Here is a 13,953-nt window from a genome sequence, read left to right on the forward strand (position 1 = left end):
CCCTGGAGTGACCCTCTTTCTTAGATTGACCTACAAGTCTCAGAACACTGACAAACCAGGACTGTGAAACTCTCACACTCTCCATTTTAAAATTTGTCTTTTTTCTTAGCAGGGTGGTGGTGGTGCAGGCCTTTAATCTCAGCACTCAGGAGGCAGAGGCAGGCAGATCTGTCTACAGAGTTCCAGTACAGGCAGAGAAATCCTGTCTTGAAAAACAAAAGAAGCCAGGCAGTGGTGGGCATGCCTTTAATCCCAGCACTTGGAAGGCAGAGGCAGGCAGATTCCTGAGTTCGAGGCCAGCCTGGTCTACAGAGTGAGTTCCAGGACAGCCAGGGCTACACAGAGAAACCCTGTCTCGAAAAACAAACAAAAAAGGAAAACAACAATAACAAAAATATTTTTATATTTACTTTTTAAAAAATTTTGTTTTGAGATATATTTACACGTGTGTGTGTGTGTGTGTGTGTGTGTGTGTGAGAGAGAGAGAGAGAGAGAGAGAGAGAGAGAGAAAGAGAGAGAGGGAGAGGGAGAGAGAGAGAGAGAGAGAGAGAGAATGTATCATGGTGCACATGTGAAAGTCAGAAGACAGCCTTTACCCTATGGGTTCTGGAGGTTGAACTCTGATCAACAGACTTGGCAGCAAGCACTCCTCCCTCTGAAATGGTCGGATCTGGCCCTTCATGGCAGGGCTTGTTACCCTGGGGCTTCTCAGGTAAGAGGCAGCAGAAACATTCATGAGAACACATTCTCTCAGTGCTCTCTCTGCAGTCCTTATGTGGGGAGGTGGGAAGGTCATGACATGAAATGCACAAATGGACTGACTTCACATTGGCCTTTGGGAAAGGGCCTCGAATTAGTCAGCAAAGAAAACACTCCTGAAGAATCACGGCTCTTCCTGGGCCATCAGGGCCACCAGTGCTGCCCGTACCTCACCTGCCTGAGTTTCGGGCAGCAGACAATCCTGAATGAGGGCCACTGCAGCTGCCTCTGTCAAGCTGCTGAAGTCCTGTGATGTTTTGACAGGGAGGTGACCAGCCAGCTCACAGAGGGCAACATTAAACGCCCCACTTTCCTTTATTCCAAAGCTGGACTTCCGGGCCCACAGAATGACTCGGATCCCACTGAGGTCTGAGGTAGATGATGTTGGCCCGGGGGGAGCTCCCCGGGTCACAAATAAGTTATGTGCAATCTCATGGTCACTCAGGTAGTCAGTAGCTCGGCATACCCTGCTAATTAACGCTTCCAAAGCCGGCCCTGGCCCACTGGTGTAAAAGAGAAAGCCAGGAGCGGGCAGGGTCTGCAGCAGATGTATACAGCCTTTGGGGTCTAGGGGTGTGCTTGGCGCTCCCTCCACAGGCAGTGGGTGGGCCAGGTAGTAGCAGTGCAGGTGAAGATGGTTCACAGAGGCCAGGCCTCCCAGGCTGTTGAAGCCGACCCTGAAGCCTGGGTGCAAGCTCAGTAGGACAGCTTCTAGCCCCACCCGCAGCACTCCAGGCATCAGCCGTTGGGGAAGTCCACTAGCCGGTGCAGGCACCAGCAGCACATGGCCCCACTCCAGGGGGCTGACATTGATCACTACAAGGACATCGTCCTCTTGCTTTGGAGTGGCTGGGCCTTTAGGTTCCCTTTGCATCCGGAAAAGGACTTCTCCAGGTCGAATTTTATTGAAGTTAAACTGTTCTGGGTCAAACTCCTGCCTCACACTTCTGATATTCTGGGGGCGCCTCCTCTGTATCCCTCGCTCTATATTCAGCTGAGCTACAAACCCCACGGAACCGGGGAGGATTTGGGTCTGCAGATCTTCTAGGCGGTATCGAAACAGGCCCAGTTCTAGCCGCTGCCTCCATGCAGAGCGGAGAGCAGAGTCGAAACGGGATAGTGGTACTGTGTCCACGGCACTAGGTGAATCCCTGGGCCACTGAATTTCCTTGCCGACGAGATCCTCCTGGCCATAGACAAAGTCCGGGATGCCTTGTTTCTCCCAATCCTCTGGATCTGGAGGCAGCAGATAGGAAGTCTCCTGTGAATGATGTGGCACAGCCATGAAGGCTACCTGAAACAAGGATGAAAAACCCATAAATAGATGAGACCAGCTCATTTCCAAAGATTATTTTTGAATTTTTTTTGGGGGGGGGGTATCGAGACAGGGTTTCTCTGTATAGTCCTGGCTGATCCTGGAACTCACTCTGTAGACCAGGCTGGCCTCAAACTCAGAAATCCGCCTGCCTCTGTCTCCTGAGTGCTGTTGAATGATTTTATTCTGATTATAAAAATGGTAGGGCCGGGTGTGGTGGCGCACGCCTTTAATCCCAGCACTCGGGAGGCAGAGGCAGGTGGATTTCTGAGTTTGAGGCCAGCCTGGTCTACAAAGTGAGCTCCAGGACAGCCAGGGCTACACAGAGAAACCCTGTTTCAAACACCTCCCCGCAACCCCCTCCCCCAAAAGGTAGGAATCTGTTCCCAGGCCCAGAAAATTGTGGAGGTCAAGGATTTGCTGCAGGCAGCCAGGCAGAAGGATTCCGAATCCTTCAGATCGCGAACAGGGGTAATGTGGCATTCAAGGTTCCATGCAGCAGGTACCTTTACACCCCGAATGTCACAGATAAGGAGAAGGCAGGGAAGCGGGGCAGTTCCTCCCCCTTGGTTTGGAAGCAAAGGAGCTGAAATGAACCAGACCCCCCTCATTTGGACTATATTTAAAAATCCTGAAATGTCAAATGAAATTTAAAAAGTGATAGATAATGTGACCTTTGTAAAATATTTAGACAGCATAGACACTGCTCTTAATTCCAGCATCTGCAAATGAGGGTGTTTTTACTGAATGAAGAACATATTTTGAGGGCCTTGAGGGGATGCCTGTCAACCTGAGGTTGATATTCTAGATCCCCGTGGTAGAAGAGAAAACTGCAAGTTGTCCTCTGACCTCCACGTATGCACTCGCTCACAAGTAAATATATATGATAAACATATAAATATATATTTTGAGCCTTTCCCTTGGCTGGCAGCGTGGAAGCTGCATGATGCCTGGAGTTACTGTAAACCAGGTTTTAACCGGCAAGAGTTCGTCAGAGCTCTGTCAGTCTTCCTCAGAAAGTCTGGGAAGCTGAAAGTCCCCGAATGGGTGGATACAGTCAAGCTGGCCAAACATAAAGAGCTTGCCTCATATGATGAGAGCTGGTTCTACACAGGAGCAGCTTCCACAGCACGGCACCTGTACCTCCGCAGGAGTGCACAGGTTGGTTCTGTGACTAGGATCTATGGAGGATGGCAGAGAAAAGTGTGGCCCTCTGGGTCCTCCAAGCCCTGGAGGGGCTGAAAATGGTGGAAAAGGACCAAGATGTGAGCTATAAGCTAACACTTCAGGGACAAGAGATTGGGACAGGATCACTGGACAGGTGGCAGCTGCCAACAAGAAGCATTAGAACAAAGGATGCTGGGTTAATAAATTGCCTCATTCACATTTTATACACACACACACACACACACACACACATATTTGAGCTGGATGTGGTGGCATAAGCCTTTAATCTCAGCATTCAGGAGGCAGAGTCAGTTGTTATTTGGTTGGTTTTTGTTTTGTTTTGTTTTTCGAACAATCTCTGTACTCTGGAGGCAGAGGCAGGAGATTCTCTGTGAGTTCAAAGGCCAGCCTGGTCTACATATCGAGTTCCAGGGCAGCCAGGACTCTAGAGAGAGACCTTGTCTGTTTCAAAATCAATCAGCCCATCAAAATAAGTTTAAACAAACACACAGAGAAAAGGAGCTCTCAAAAGATAAAGATGAAGAGACTGGCAAGACGGTTCATTGAGTAGAGGCACTTGATGCCAGGCCTGATGGCTTTAGTTCCCCACCCTGAAACTCCATGGGAGACAGACAGAACAGACTCCTGCAAGTCTTAGCATCACATGCGCATCCATACACAAACCAGTAAGTATAAATCTAAGACCATTGTAAATAAAGTGGAGACTAGTTCACGGTAGATACTTGGCATTCTTGGGCCTTCACATGCATGCATGTAGGTGTACACACACACACAATTAGAAAACTATATATATGTATGTATGTATGTTTTAAAGGAACTGGAGAGATAGCTAAGTGGGTAAAGGGCCTTGCAAATGTGAAGAACTGAGTTTGAATCTTGTCTTAGGGTTTCCATTGCTCTGAAGAGACACTAAGACCAGGGTAACTCTTTTTTTTTTTTTTTTTTTTTTTTTAAAGATTTATTTATTTATTATATGTAAGTACACTGTAGCTGACTTCAGACACTCCAGAAGAGGGAGCCAGATCTCGTTACGGATGGTTGTGAGCCACCATGTGGTTGCTGGGATTTGAACTCTGGACCTTCAGAAGAGCAGTCGGGTGCCCTTACCCACTGAGCCATCTCACCAGCCCCCAGGGTAACTCTTATAAAGGCAAACATTTAATTGGAGCTGGCTGATAGATTCAGAGGTTCACTCCATTATCATCATGGTGGGAAGCATGGCAGTGTCCTGGCAGACATGGTGCTGGAGGAGCCAAGAGTTCTACAACCAGGAGAAGACTGTCTTCCAGGCAGCTAGGAGGAGAGTCTTAAAGCCCACCCCAAAAGTGACACACTTTCAACCCAACAAGGCCACACTTCCTAATAATGTCTCTCCCCTGGCCAAGCACATTCAAACCACCACAAATTCCCAGAACCTAATTAAAGGTGTGGCATGATGTGGCTGTAATGTCAGTGTTCCTATCTGAGATGGAGGTGGAGACAAACACCCAAGGTTGTCCTATGACCTCAATGTGTGTGGCATATAAAACGTGTGTGTGTGTGTGTGTGTGTGTGTGTTTTGAGGGCTAGGGATGTAGCTCAGTTGGTAGACTACTTGCTTAGCATACACCAAGTCTTGGGTTTGATCCCCAGAACTAAATAATCTGGGTGTGGTGGCACATGCCTACGAACCCAGCACTTGGCAGATCTGAAGTCTAGCACTGCACTGACTACATAGTGAATCTGGAGCCAGTGTGGGCTACATGAAATCCTTTCTCAAAAAATAAAATATAAATTGGACTGAGAGTCAGGGTGGTGAGGTACACCTTTAATCCCAGCATTGGTCAGGCTCTCAGAACCACAGTGTTAGCTCCACAACAGCCTACACAGTAAGAACCTGCAGGAAAGAGAGAAAGAGGAGAGAAAAGGAGCGAGAAAGGGAGGCTGAGATAGACAGAGAGGGGAGGGAGACAGAGGCAGATCAGCTTCAGTCTAAGTCTGTGCTCCCTCAGCTTTGCTGGTCCAGACGCGCATACTGGTGAGCCAGAAAAATTAAAAAAAAGATATATAGAATTTAACCTAAGTTTTAATAAGTATTTAGGTCAATTTTTCTACAGTAAAATACAAATGGCCAATATTTTTTAAAGTGTTCAATATTTTGGCCATCAGGGAAATGCAAATTAAAATACTTTCAGTGGGGCTGGAGAGATGACTCAATGGCCAAAAGCACTTGCCGCTCTTCCAGAGGTTCAATTCCTAGCACTCACTCACATGGGCATCTGCCACCCTCTTCTGGCCTCTAAGGGCACCACGCATAATGCAATACACAGACATACATACAGGTAAAACCATAATCACATAAAAATTAAATTTAAAACGAGCTAATCAGAAGCGGAACATGACAGTACACACTGACAATCCCAGGGCCTGAGGAGTAGAGGCAGGAGAATAAAATCGTCCAGGCTAAGGGCTGGAGACCTGCAATTTAGACGGCTCGTTACACAATCACAAGGACTGGGGCTCCAGTCCTCGATCAGGTGGCTCACAAGTGTCAGCAACTCAAGCTTCAAGCTTCCAACATCCTTGGGCCCCCATGGCACCTGCAGATGCCTGTGTGTATACACTCAACTCACAGACACCCAAAATAAAAAATTACAGAAAAATTAAAAATAAGAATAGCTACATAGCCAGCTCCAGGCCAGTATGAACGGCATGAGTCTATCTTAGTAACAACAAACCAAAAGAAAGACCTGTCCCATAGAAAAGTGACTGCTTTGGGCATCACCACGGCCTGCCCATCGCTTAGTTTCTATATGCAGTGGAAAGCACATGTGAAAGTAGTGGTAAGTCGTATGCAGATGGTTACCTCACTACACATGCAGGGAAAACTGGCACTCAGTGAACACTGGGCAAGTGCCATTGTTCAGGTCCAGGAGGTGATTGGTGAGTGATACTACCCCTGGGCAAATGGTCCTGGGTGGAATAAGAAAGCAGTTGGAGCAGGCCATGAGGAACAAGCCAGTAAGCAGTGTTTCTTCATGGTGTCCACTTAAGTCCCTGCTTCCAGGTTGACATCTGGACTTTACTCAGTGATACAGTTAAGCTGAGAGTTGTATACTGAAACCCTTCCCTCCACAAGTTGCCTTTGGTCATGGTGTTTTACCACAGCCATAGAAACTCTAAGACACAATACTATTCCCTACTTCATTATTATTATTATTATTTTATTTTTTATTTTTTAAGTCTAGAGCTAGGGTTTCACACTGTTGCTCAGGTTATCCTTGAATTTGTGATCTTGTGATACAAGTCTCACAAGTAACTGGGCTTACAGCTCTGTGCCACCAGGTCCAACTTATTTAATAACTTTAAAGTATGATATACATGCTCAGGCTTAATAAAGCTCAGAATGAGAATGAGTCAGAAGGGTCAAGAATAAATCTATACACTAGGAGTCTCACTGGGTACACCAGGCACACTCTAGGGCAGGCTCAATGCAGTAGATGGACAATTCAAAATGAACTCAATGATATATATAATAACCTTACTTGATTTGGGGGAAGGGGCGGGGGGAATGAATCTGTATTAGCTTACTCTAGTACAGCGTTTCTCAATCTGTGAGTCATGTCCCTTTTACAGGGGTTACCTAAGACCATTGAAAAACACAGATATTTATAAAATGATTCATAACAATAGCAAAATTAGTTACGAAGTAGCAACGAAAATAATTTTATGGCTGGGGGTCACCACAATGTGAAGAGCTGCATTAAAGGGTCCCAGCATTAGGAAGGTGAGAATTACTGCTCTTAGAGGAGCAGAACTGATGAATATTTACTAAGAGGGGATTTATTAAATTGGCTGGGCTGATCAACAGCGGCAGCTGTCCCCAAGGATGCATCTCTGCAGTCCCAAGCCGGTGCTGGGTTCCTAGAGAGCTGTTGGTCTTCAATCTGAGTTGGCAGCTGGAACACTATGATTCTAATGTCATTAAAGGAAATCCTTAGTGGCAGGAACAGGATAGAGACTTATCAGCAAGCCAAGGCAAACAGTCCAAAAGCCATCTTCCGTTTCCGTTTGGTACGGGTTGCCACCTGAGCACAATGCCGCAGTGGGTTTTCACACTTCAAATAAGCTGATCAAGAAAATCCCTCACAGGAGTGTCAAAGCAGTTTCCCTTCTCCTTGACTCCAGATCCAACCAAGTTGACCACCAAGATCACAAAATTCACATTTCCTCCTCCGGAAGCTTGGAATCTTCACTTTTTCACACAGTGTAAATATGTTCATACTTGCATCTGATGATTATTTGAGAGGAGAGAAGGGCAAATCTTGGTCCCTACAGCTGGAAGCTCGCAATTTGTGGGAGGAATCAAAGGAGGCACCTCAGCTGTGACGATAAAACAGCAGGAGGGATCTGAGGACAGAACTGACCTCTAAATACCGGAGTCCGGACACATCACTGAAATTGAACCTGTTTGTAAAATGGAAGCCTACCTTGTCAACTGTTCCACGAATGGGCGATAACTGCACAATCCAGTAAACACCTTCAAGAGCTACTTCGAGAGCAAGCTAAGCTTCTTCTGGAAGAATTGGCACGGTGGCAGAGGCTGCAGCTCTTGTTCCGTGAGACAGTCTAGGACTGCCCCTATCCGCAGAGGGGCACCGGATCTCCTCCAGCCCGGGAGCGAGTATGGAGGTTACCCGCCTCCACCCAGAGCAGGGGTCTTCTGCACTTGATTTAGATGAGGCGGATGCATCTCAAGGCTCAGTGCACAGACCGGTCCCGGAACTCAGCAAAGGCGTGGGGACCGCGACGCAGGCGCAGTCTGCATCACGTGCGCATGGCTCGTTCCGCCCCGCCCACTGGAAGGCGGGGCCACGAGGCCTGGGCCCCGCCCCGGTGCGTCCGGCTCCTCCCCGGGCCCTCCCTCCAGCTCTCCTGGGCCCGCGGGGAGCCGGGAGCCGGCCCGCTGAGCGGCGCTAAGGGTGGCGGGGCACTGTAGGCAGGGGCGGGCCCGGGGGCGGAGGCCCGGCAGCGGTTGCTACGGGGACTGGGCGGGGACGCGGCCCCGAGGACGGAAGTGAGAAAGTTGCCGGCGTCCCGGGGAGAGTTGGCCTAGCTGTGCGCGCACCGCGGCGATGGGAGGTTCGGGCAGTCGCCTGTCTAAGGAGCTGCTGGCCGAGTACCAGGTGCGCGGGGCGCCAGTTCTCGCGGAGCTCGCGTGCGAGCCCGCGCAGGGGAGTGGGGTTCGGGGAACAGGTGGCGGGGCGGCGGTGGCTTTCGGGCGGCTTGCAGACCCTTGTCTGGATTTGCCTTTCAGGACCTGACGTTCCTGACGAAGCAGGAGATCCTCCTGTGAGTGCTGCCCTGACCCCTGTCCTCCAACTCGGGATTGCCGGGGGAGGGCATTGCGGGTACTTTTCTCGCGGGGTACGGACTGGACGGTCTCACCTCCGAGGGTGGGGCTGTGCTTCAGGGATGTCAGGATCACTGGATCTGGAATCGGAGGCTCAGAGTGCAAGCCCCGCCCGCTCCAGAGCCTCATCTTTGCACCACGCAAACGCTTCTGTGTATCCAGGAAAAGTTGAACTGTTTGAGCTCCTCTAGCCTCCTCACTGCCGAGCTTCCTGCTCGCTTCTAAAAGGAACTGCTGTGACTCTTTGCGGACTTTGCCCTCTGGCAAAACCAAGATGTCTTGTATGTGGCTCGCTCCAATCCCAACTTTACCTGTTTAATTCAGTAACCGTTAACGTTTACTGAACCCTTACTCTGCCCAGTAGCTCCTGAGTGATCCCCACATTACTTCAGGAGGAGGTTACAGATCAAGGAATCAGGTTCAGAGAGTTCTGAGAACTTGACTATAAAGCACACTATAAGTGATTTGCTGGCCAGAGCGCTTGAGTTAGGTTCCTAGCCCCACAATGAAATTCTATTGGGAAAGAGGTGGTGGCTGAGAGGAGCCTCTGGAGTGGAGGTGACATGTGTTTTTGTTACTGTAATGTTAGAGTCCAGGTACTTGGTCCACACAGGCAGTCCTAATCACCTAGGCTGTGCTACCTGTCCTCAGTAGGCCAAGGAAAGGGACAATATTGAAAAGCAGAGAAACGAAATGTATCCAATGTGGCCATACTGGGGGAAAAAAAGGCTAAGAATGGATGTGACCGCTCCTCCCCCCATCTTTAAGTCAATCTTCATGTCCAGCTGATGTGAGGTTTATATTTAAATAAAGGGCAAGAGGTATGTAAAATTAAGCAGCTGTCCTGGTCAAGATGGAGTCTCTCCTTCATTGTCTCAGCTCTAGTCTCATGAAAGGTGATCTTCTGACAAGTTACCAGAACTGTCTGTGTAAAATTTCTTCCTGGTAGACATTTCCTCCTAAGTAGACAACAGGCTTCAGTTCATCCTTCTCACAACAGGAGATTACCGGGGAATTCCAGTTTCTCGAGGACATTGTTTCTGTAGTCCAATAGCCAAAGGGACAGGCACAAATGTCTCTAGAGTTGGCTTTTTCCTGCCAGGACTGTTGCAAAGAATGCCTGACACTGAAAGGGAAAGTCGCAGCTCAGGACCCCCAGACCAAGTTCTTAGCACAAAGGAGATTTATTGCCTTAGAGGGACAGAGGGCAAGAAATAACAAAGACAGGAAGAAGGGGAAGGGAACAAGGGAGAGGGGGAAGGAGTATTTGTCCTACAGGAGAAAGGACTGCCTCTGGATAGAGAGGAGACAGACATGGACATAGGAAAATGGCAGATTATAAAGGTATAAGGGGAAACCCTGTGCTATGATGAGGTGTTTAATTTTAGCCAGAGGGGCTTTTGATTGCTGGACCTTGGTTGTCGGCCTCAGGAGGAGGAATTGGCCAAATAGGGGAATAGACTTTGGGGGCTGCTTTAGCAATGTAGGTTTGTAGCAAGGTAGAAGGAATTGGGTCCTGCAGAGTGAGCAAGGCCTGCCAGAACCATGCTCCCCAAGCTAGTCAGAGTCCCTTCAGATGGTGTCTGCAGACATGGGTTTAAGTTCTTCTTATAAATGCCCACCCTAAGAAGGGACCCCAAGCCTCTGCTGTTTTGTGAATTACCTCTCTTTGGCTAAAGGTTGCCCAATGCCTGGGAATCCTGGGTGTATGACTCAGTTTCACAGCTGGTTTATAGGGCATTCAAACCGCAGAATGGGAATGTCATAAATACAGGGAGACTGACTGCTTGAGGCCACCAATAAGTTCCCCTCTCTCTGCCAGAGCCCACAGACGCTTTTGTGAGCTGCTTCCCCCAGAGCAGCGGACCGTGGAGGAGTCACTGCACACCCGAGTATCGTTTGAGCAGATCCTCAGCCTTCCAGAGCTCAAGGTTCAGTCCTCTACCCACTTCATCCACCCTCTCGCTGCTACTGCCTTCCCTAACCCTTCCTATTGATTGTAAGCACCACACCCTGGGGTTTTTATTTTGATGATGACATGGAATTGTGTGGGATGTGTACACAAGTAAGTGCTGGTGCCTGTCGAGTACAGGAGGCATGGGTTCCCTGGTGCTGGGGTTATACGCGGTTGTGAGCTGTTCCTCACAGGTGCCAGGAACTGAACTAGGGTCCTCTGCAAGAGCAGTATGGGCTTGTAATCCCTGAGCCATCTCTGGCCCACTCTTCCCGTTTAAAACCTGTGGTTCTGAGGATCGAATGCAGGTCTGTATGTTTCCACGGTGAGCACTGCACTGGCTGAGCCAGCCGACCACTTTCTCTTTCTGATCCCGGCTTTTACTACATACATAGCCTTTACTGACTTGAACTTGCTTCAGTCCCCCTTTCCCTGCCTTGTGAGCACCAGGATTATATGTATGCATCACCATGCCCAGCTTGCTATGAGTAATAATAAGTATTGTTGTTTTTTCCAAGATGTTTCTCTGTGTATCCCTAGCTGTCTTGGAACTCGATTTGTAAACCAGGTTGCCTCAAATTCAAAGATCTGGGAGGAAAGGTGTGTGCCACCATTGCCTGGGTTATAATTGCTATTTTGAGACAGGGTCTCATTGTGGAGTGCTGGCTGTCCTGGCTGGAACTTGCTATGTAAACTAGGCTCTCCTTGAACTCTTGGATATGCCTGCCTTTGCCTCCTCAGGGCTAGAATTAAAAGCATGCACTTGTCTGCGATTCCTATGCAAAGAGCCTGACTGGGTAACAAAATAATCACCCAGTTAAGTATTTTTTACAAATGATCAGCTTGGTCTAGCCAGGTAGGTTAGCAGATGAAAACCCTTGACTTGTGCATGCCTTTTGTCTTTAATTCCAGCACTTAGGAGGCAGAAGCAGGTGGATCTCTTGAGTTTGAGGCCAGTCTGGTCTGTAAAGCCAGACTCTATAGACCTTTATAGAGAAACCCTATCTTAAAAATCCAGAAACAGGCCGGGCAGTGGTGGTGCATGCCTTTAGTCCCAGCACTCGGGAGGCAGAGGCAGGCAGATTTCTGAGTTTGAGACCAGCCTGGTCTACAGAATGAGTTCCAGGACAGCCAGGACAACACAGAGAAAACCATCTCAAACAACAAAAAAAGAAAATCCAGAAACAAAATCATTTGCCTTGTAATCCCAAGGACCTAAGTTTGATCCCTGGGACCCATGGTAGAAGGAGAAAATAGTCTATGAAAAGTTACCCTTGATTCCCACAAGTGTGGAGTGGCATGTGCTCATGTGTACACATGCACAACCATGATAATCAGCTCCTCTTGTGGCCGTGCTTAACGTGCCTATCTTTTCCTGCTATGACTCTACTTGTGATGTGTGTGAGACTGCCCCTTCCCTGGCTGGCTTAGTAGTCCCTCCAGTGCCCTCCATGTCCTGGCCTCAAAGGTCCTCCCCTTCGAGCCTGAACTCCATAGTGCCGCTACTGTAATGAGCTTCCTCGAGTTTCCAGAAGGGAATCAGGCATGGTGGTGCATACCTGCAATCCAGCACCTGGGAGGTAGAGGCAGGAGGATGAGGAGTTGGAGGCCAACATGGGTTTTTGAGACCCTGCCTCAGAAGGAGTTTCCAGTTGAGCTGGCTGAGTTTGTAACCCAGGCCATGCCCTGTGATGTTCACAGAAGGCTTTCTTACACAGGCTAACCCTTTCAAGGAGCGAATCTGCATGGTGTTCTCCACATCACCTACCAGAGACAGCCTGAGCTTTGAGGACTTCCTGGACCTCCTGAGTGTCTTCAGTGACACAGCAACCCCAGACATCAAGTCACACTATGCCTTCCGCATCTTTGGTAAGCACTGTGACAATGGCTGGGCAAGGGTAGGTGTGTGCCTGCAGACTGCCTCTCGAGCACATCCTAGTTGCTCGCTGTGTCTGCTGCCTAGACTTTGATGACGATGGAACCCTGGACAGAGAAGACCTGAGCCAGCTTGTGAATTGCCTCACGGGAGAGGGCGAGGACACTCGGCTCAGTGCTTCGGAGATGAAGCAGCTGATTGACAATGTGAGCTGCGGCTTCTGGCTAGGCTGGGGTGTCGGGTGGGAAGGGTTGGAGATGACGCATACAGCCCTCTCTTCCCTAGATCCTGGAAGAGTCAGACATTGACAGGGATGGAACCATCAATCTTTCCGAGTTCCAGCATGTCATCTCACGCTCGCCAGACTTTGCCAGGTGTGACAGGGTCTCCTGCATTCTGAGTAGCCATCTACTCTGGGATGGTTATCAAGGGCATGATTCAGCATGGTCTTTCAGAGAGGACACAGGGGACCAGGCCCATTCCATTTTTTGTTCTTGTTTTTTTTTGAGACTGATATTAAAGTTGTGCATCAGCACACACAGCCTGGACTTTTGAACTTGTGGCTTTCCTTCCTCTACCTCCTGAGTGCTAGGATGTCTAGTTTTGTGGTACCGAGAATTGAACGGTTTCAAACCTGTTATGCAAGTACTCTACCGAGCTACATGTCCAGCTCCTCAAACAGGAACCTTTGGCTGTGGTGGTGCAGGTCTATAATCCCAGCACACAAGGCAAAGGCAGGCTTGGTGCCTGTGCAAGACTAGCTAGGTGTATACACAGTGAATTCCATGCCAGCCAGAACTTGTTTCAGGGGGACAAAAGTCATAGGAGAGAAGTGGGTATGGTTAGTCAGGGCTGTACCACCCCCTTCTATCAGGAAACCCAAGGAGTATAGCACAGTGGTAGAGTGTACATGTTTAACATGTGTCAGGCCCTGGGTTCGATCCCCAGCACCAAACCAAAAAGCCAAACCTAACTTACTCTTCCCTCCTGCAGCTCCTTTAAGATTGTCCTGTGATGTCTTCTAAGTACCAACATCCTGTCCAAGACCTGGCCACTGCTGAGATGTGGCCAAGGTTACGCCTGCGGTGTCAGGGCCAGTGCCGGCCCAGCCTGGAGAGGGTGCTGCAGAGTCTGGCCCCCTGGCAGGGGAAGACCCTCCCCCTTGTCACTGCTGTTGTCATCACTGTGTTTACTAATTGGTAATAAAGGTTTAGAAATGTTTGACTTCCTTGTATGATAGTAGCAGCAGGACTAGACGTGTAGGCGCCTCTGATCATCCCCACTTTGGAGACATTCAAGTTCATTTCCACATGTGTGAGAACTTACCGAATGGTTCACCAAAGAAAAGTCAGTTTTCCCGTATCATCTGAAAACTTAAAACACTAGAGTAACAAAAAGTCCTGCCCTGTCCTCTAAACTGGGTGTAGACAGAAGGAATTCATTCCGCTTAAGACCACACTCTCCCAGGT

At 48.9% G+C, this 13,953-nt stretch overlaps 2 protein-coding genes and 2 pseudogenes across 2 annotated transcripts; 3 read left to right on the plus strand and 1 right to left on the minus strand.

Moving 5' to 3' along the window:
* Positions 1-469: 469 nt before the first annotated feature.
* Positions 470-8,181, minus strand: Gdpgp1 (GDP-D-glucose phosphorylase 1). The gene is made up of 2 exons (XM_021168772.3): positions 7,732-8,181; positions 470-2,053 (listed from the first exon to the last, which is right to left on the minus strand). The coding sequence occupies exon 2, from the start codon at positions 2,042-2,044 to the stop codon at positions 884-886; it is 1,161 nt and encodes a 386-aa protein (XP_021024431.1). The 5' UTR covers positions 2,045-2,053; positions 7,732-8,181; the 3' UTR covers positions 470-883.
* Positions 2,273-2,669, plus strand: LOC110297969 (large ribosomal subunit protein eL38 pseudogene; annotated as a pseudogene).
* LOC110299072 (small ribosomal subunit protein eS19 pseudogene) lies at positions 3,021-3,452 on the plus strand (annotated as a pseudogene).
* Positions 8,182-8,218: 37 nt separating the features above from the next.
* Cib1 (calcium and integrin binding 1) lies at positions 8,219-13,708 on the plus strand. The gene is made up of 7 exons (XM_021167124.2): positions 8,219-8,427; positions 8,559-8,593; positions 10,477-10,585; positions 12,327-12,477; positions 12,572-12,690; positions 12,770-12,858; positions 13,478-13,708. The coding sequence occupies exons 1-7, from the start codon at positions 8,377-8,379 to the stop codon at positions 13,497-13,499; spliced, it is 576 nt and encodes a 191-aa protein (XP_021022783.1). The 5' UTR covers positions 8,219-8,376; the 3' UTR covers positions 13,500-13,708.
* The last annotated feature ends 245 nt before the right edge of the window (positions 13,709-13,953 follow it).

The sequence above is a fragment of the Mus caroli genome, unplaced genomic scaffold (genome assembly GCF_978045245.1).
Source record: "Mus caroli unplaced genomic scaffold, Mus_caroli_1 scaffold_8, whole genome shotgun sequence".
Classification (NCBI taxonomy): domain Eukaryota; kingdom Metazoa; phylum Chordata; class Mammalia; order Rodentia; family Muridae; genus Mus; species Mus caroli.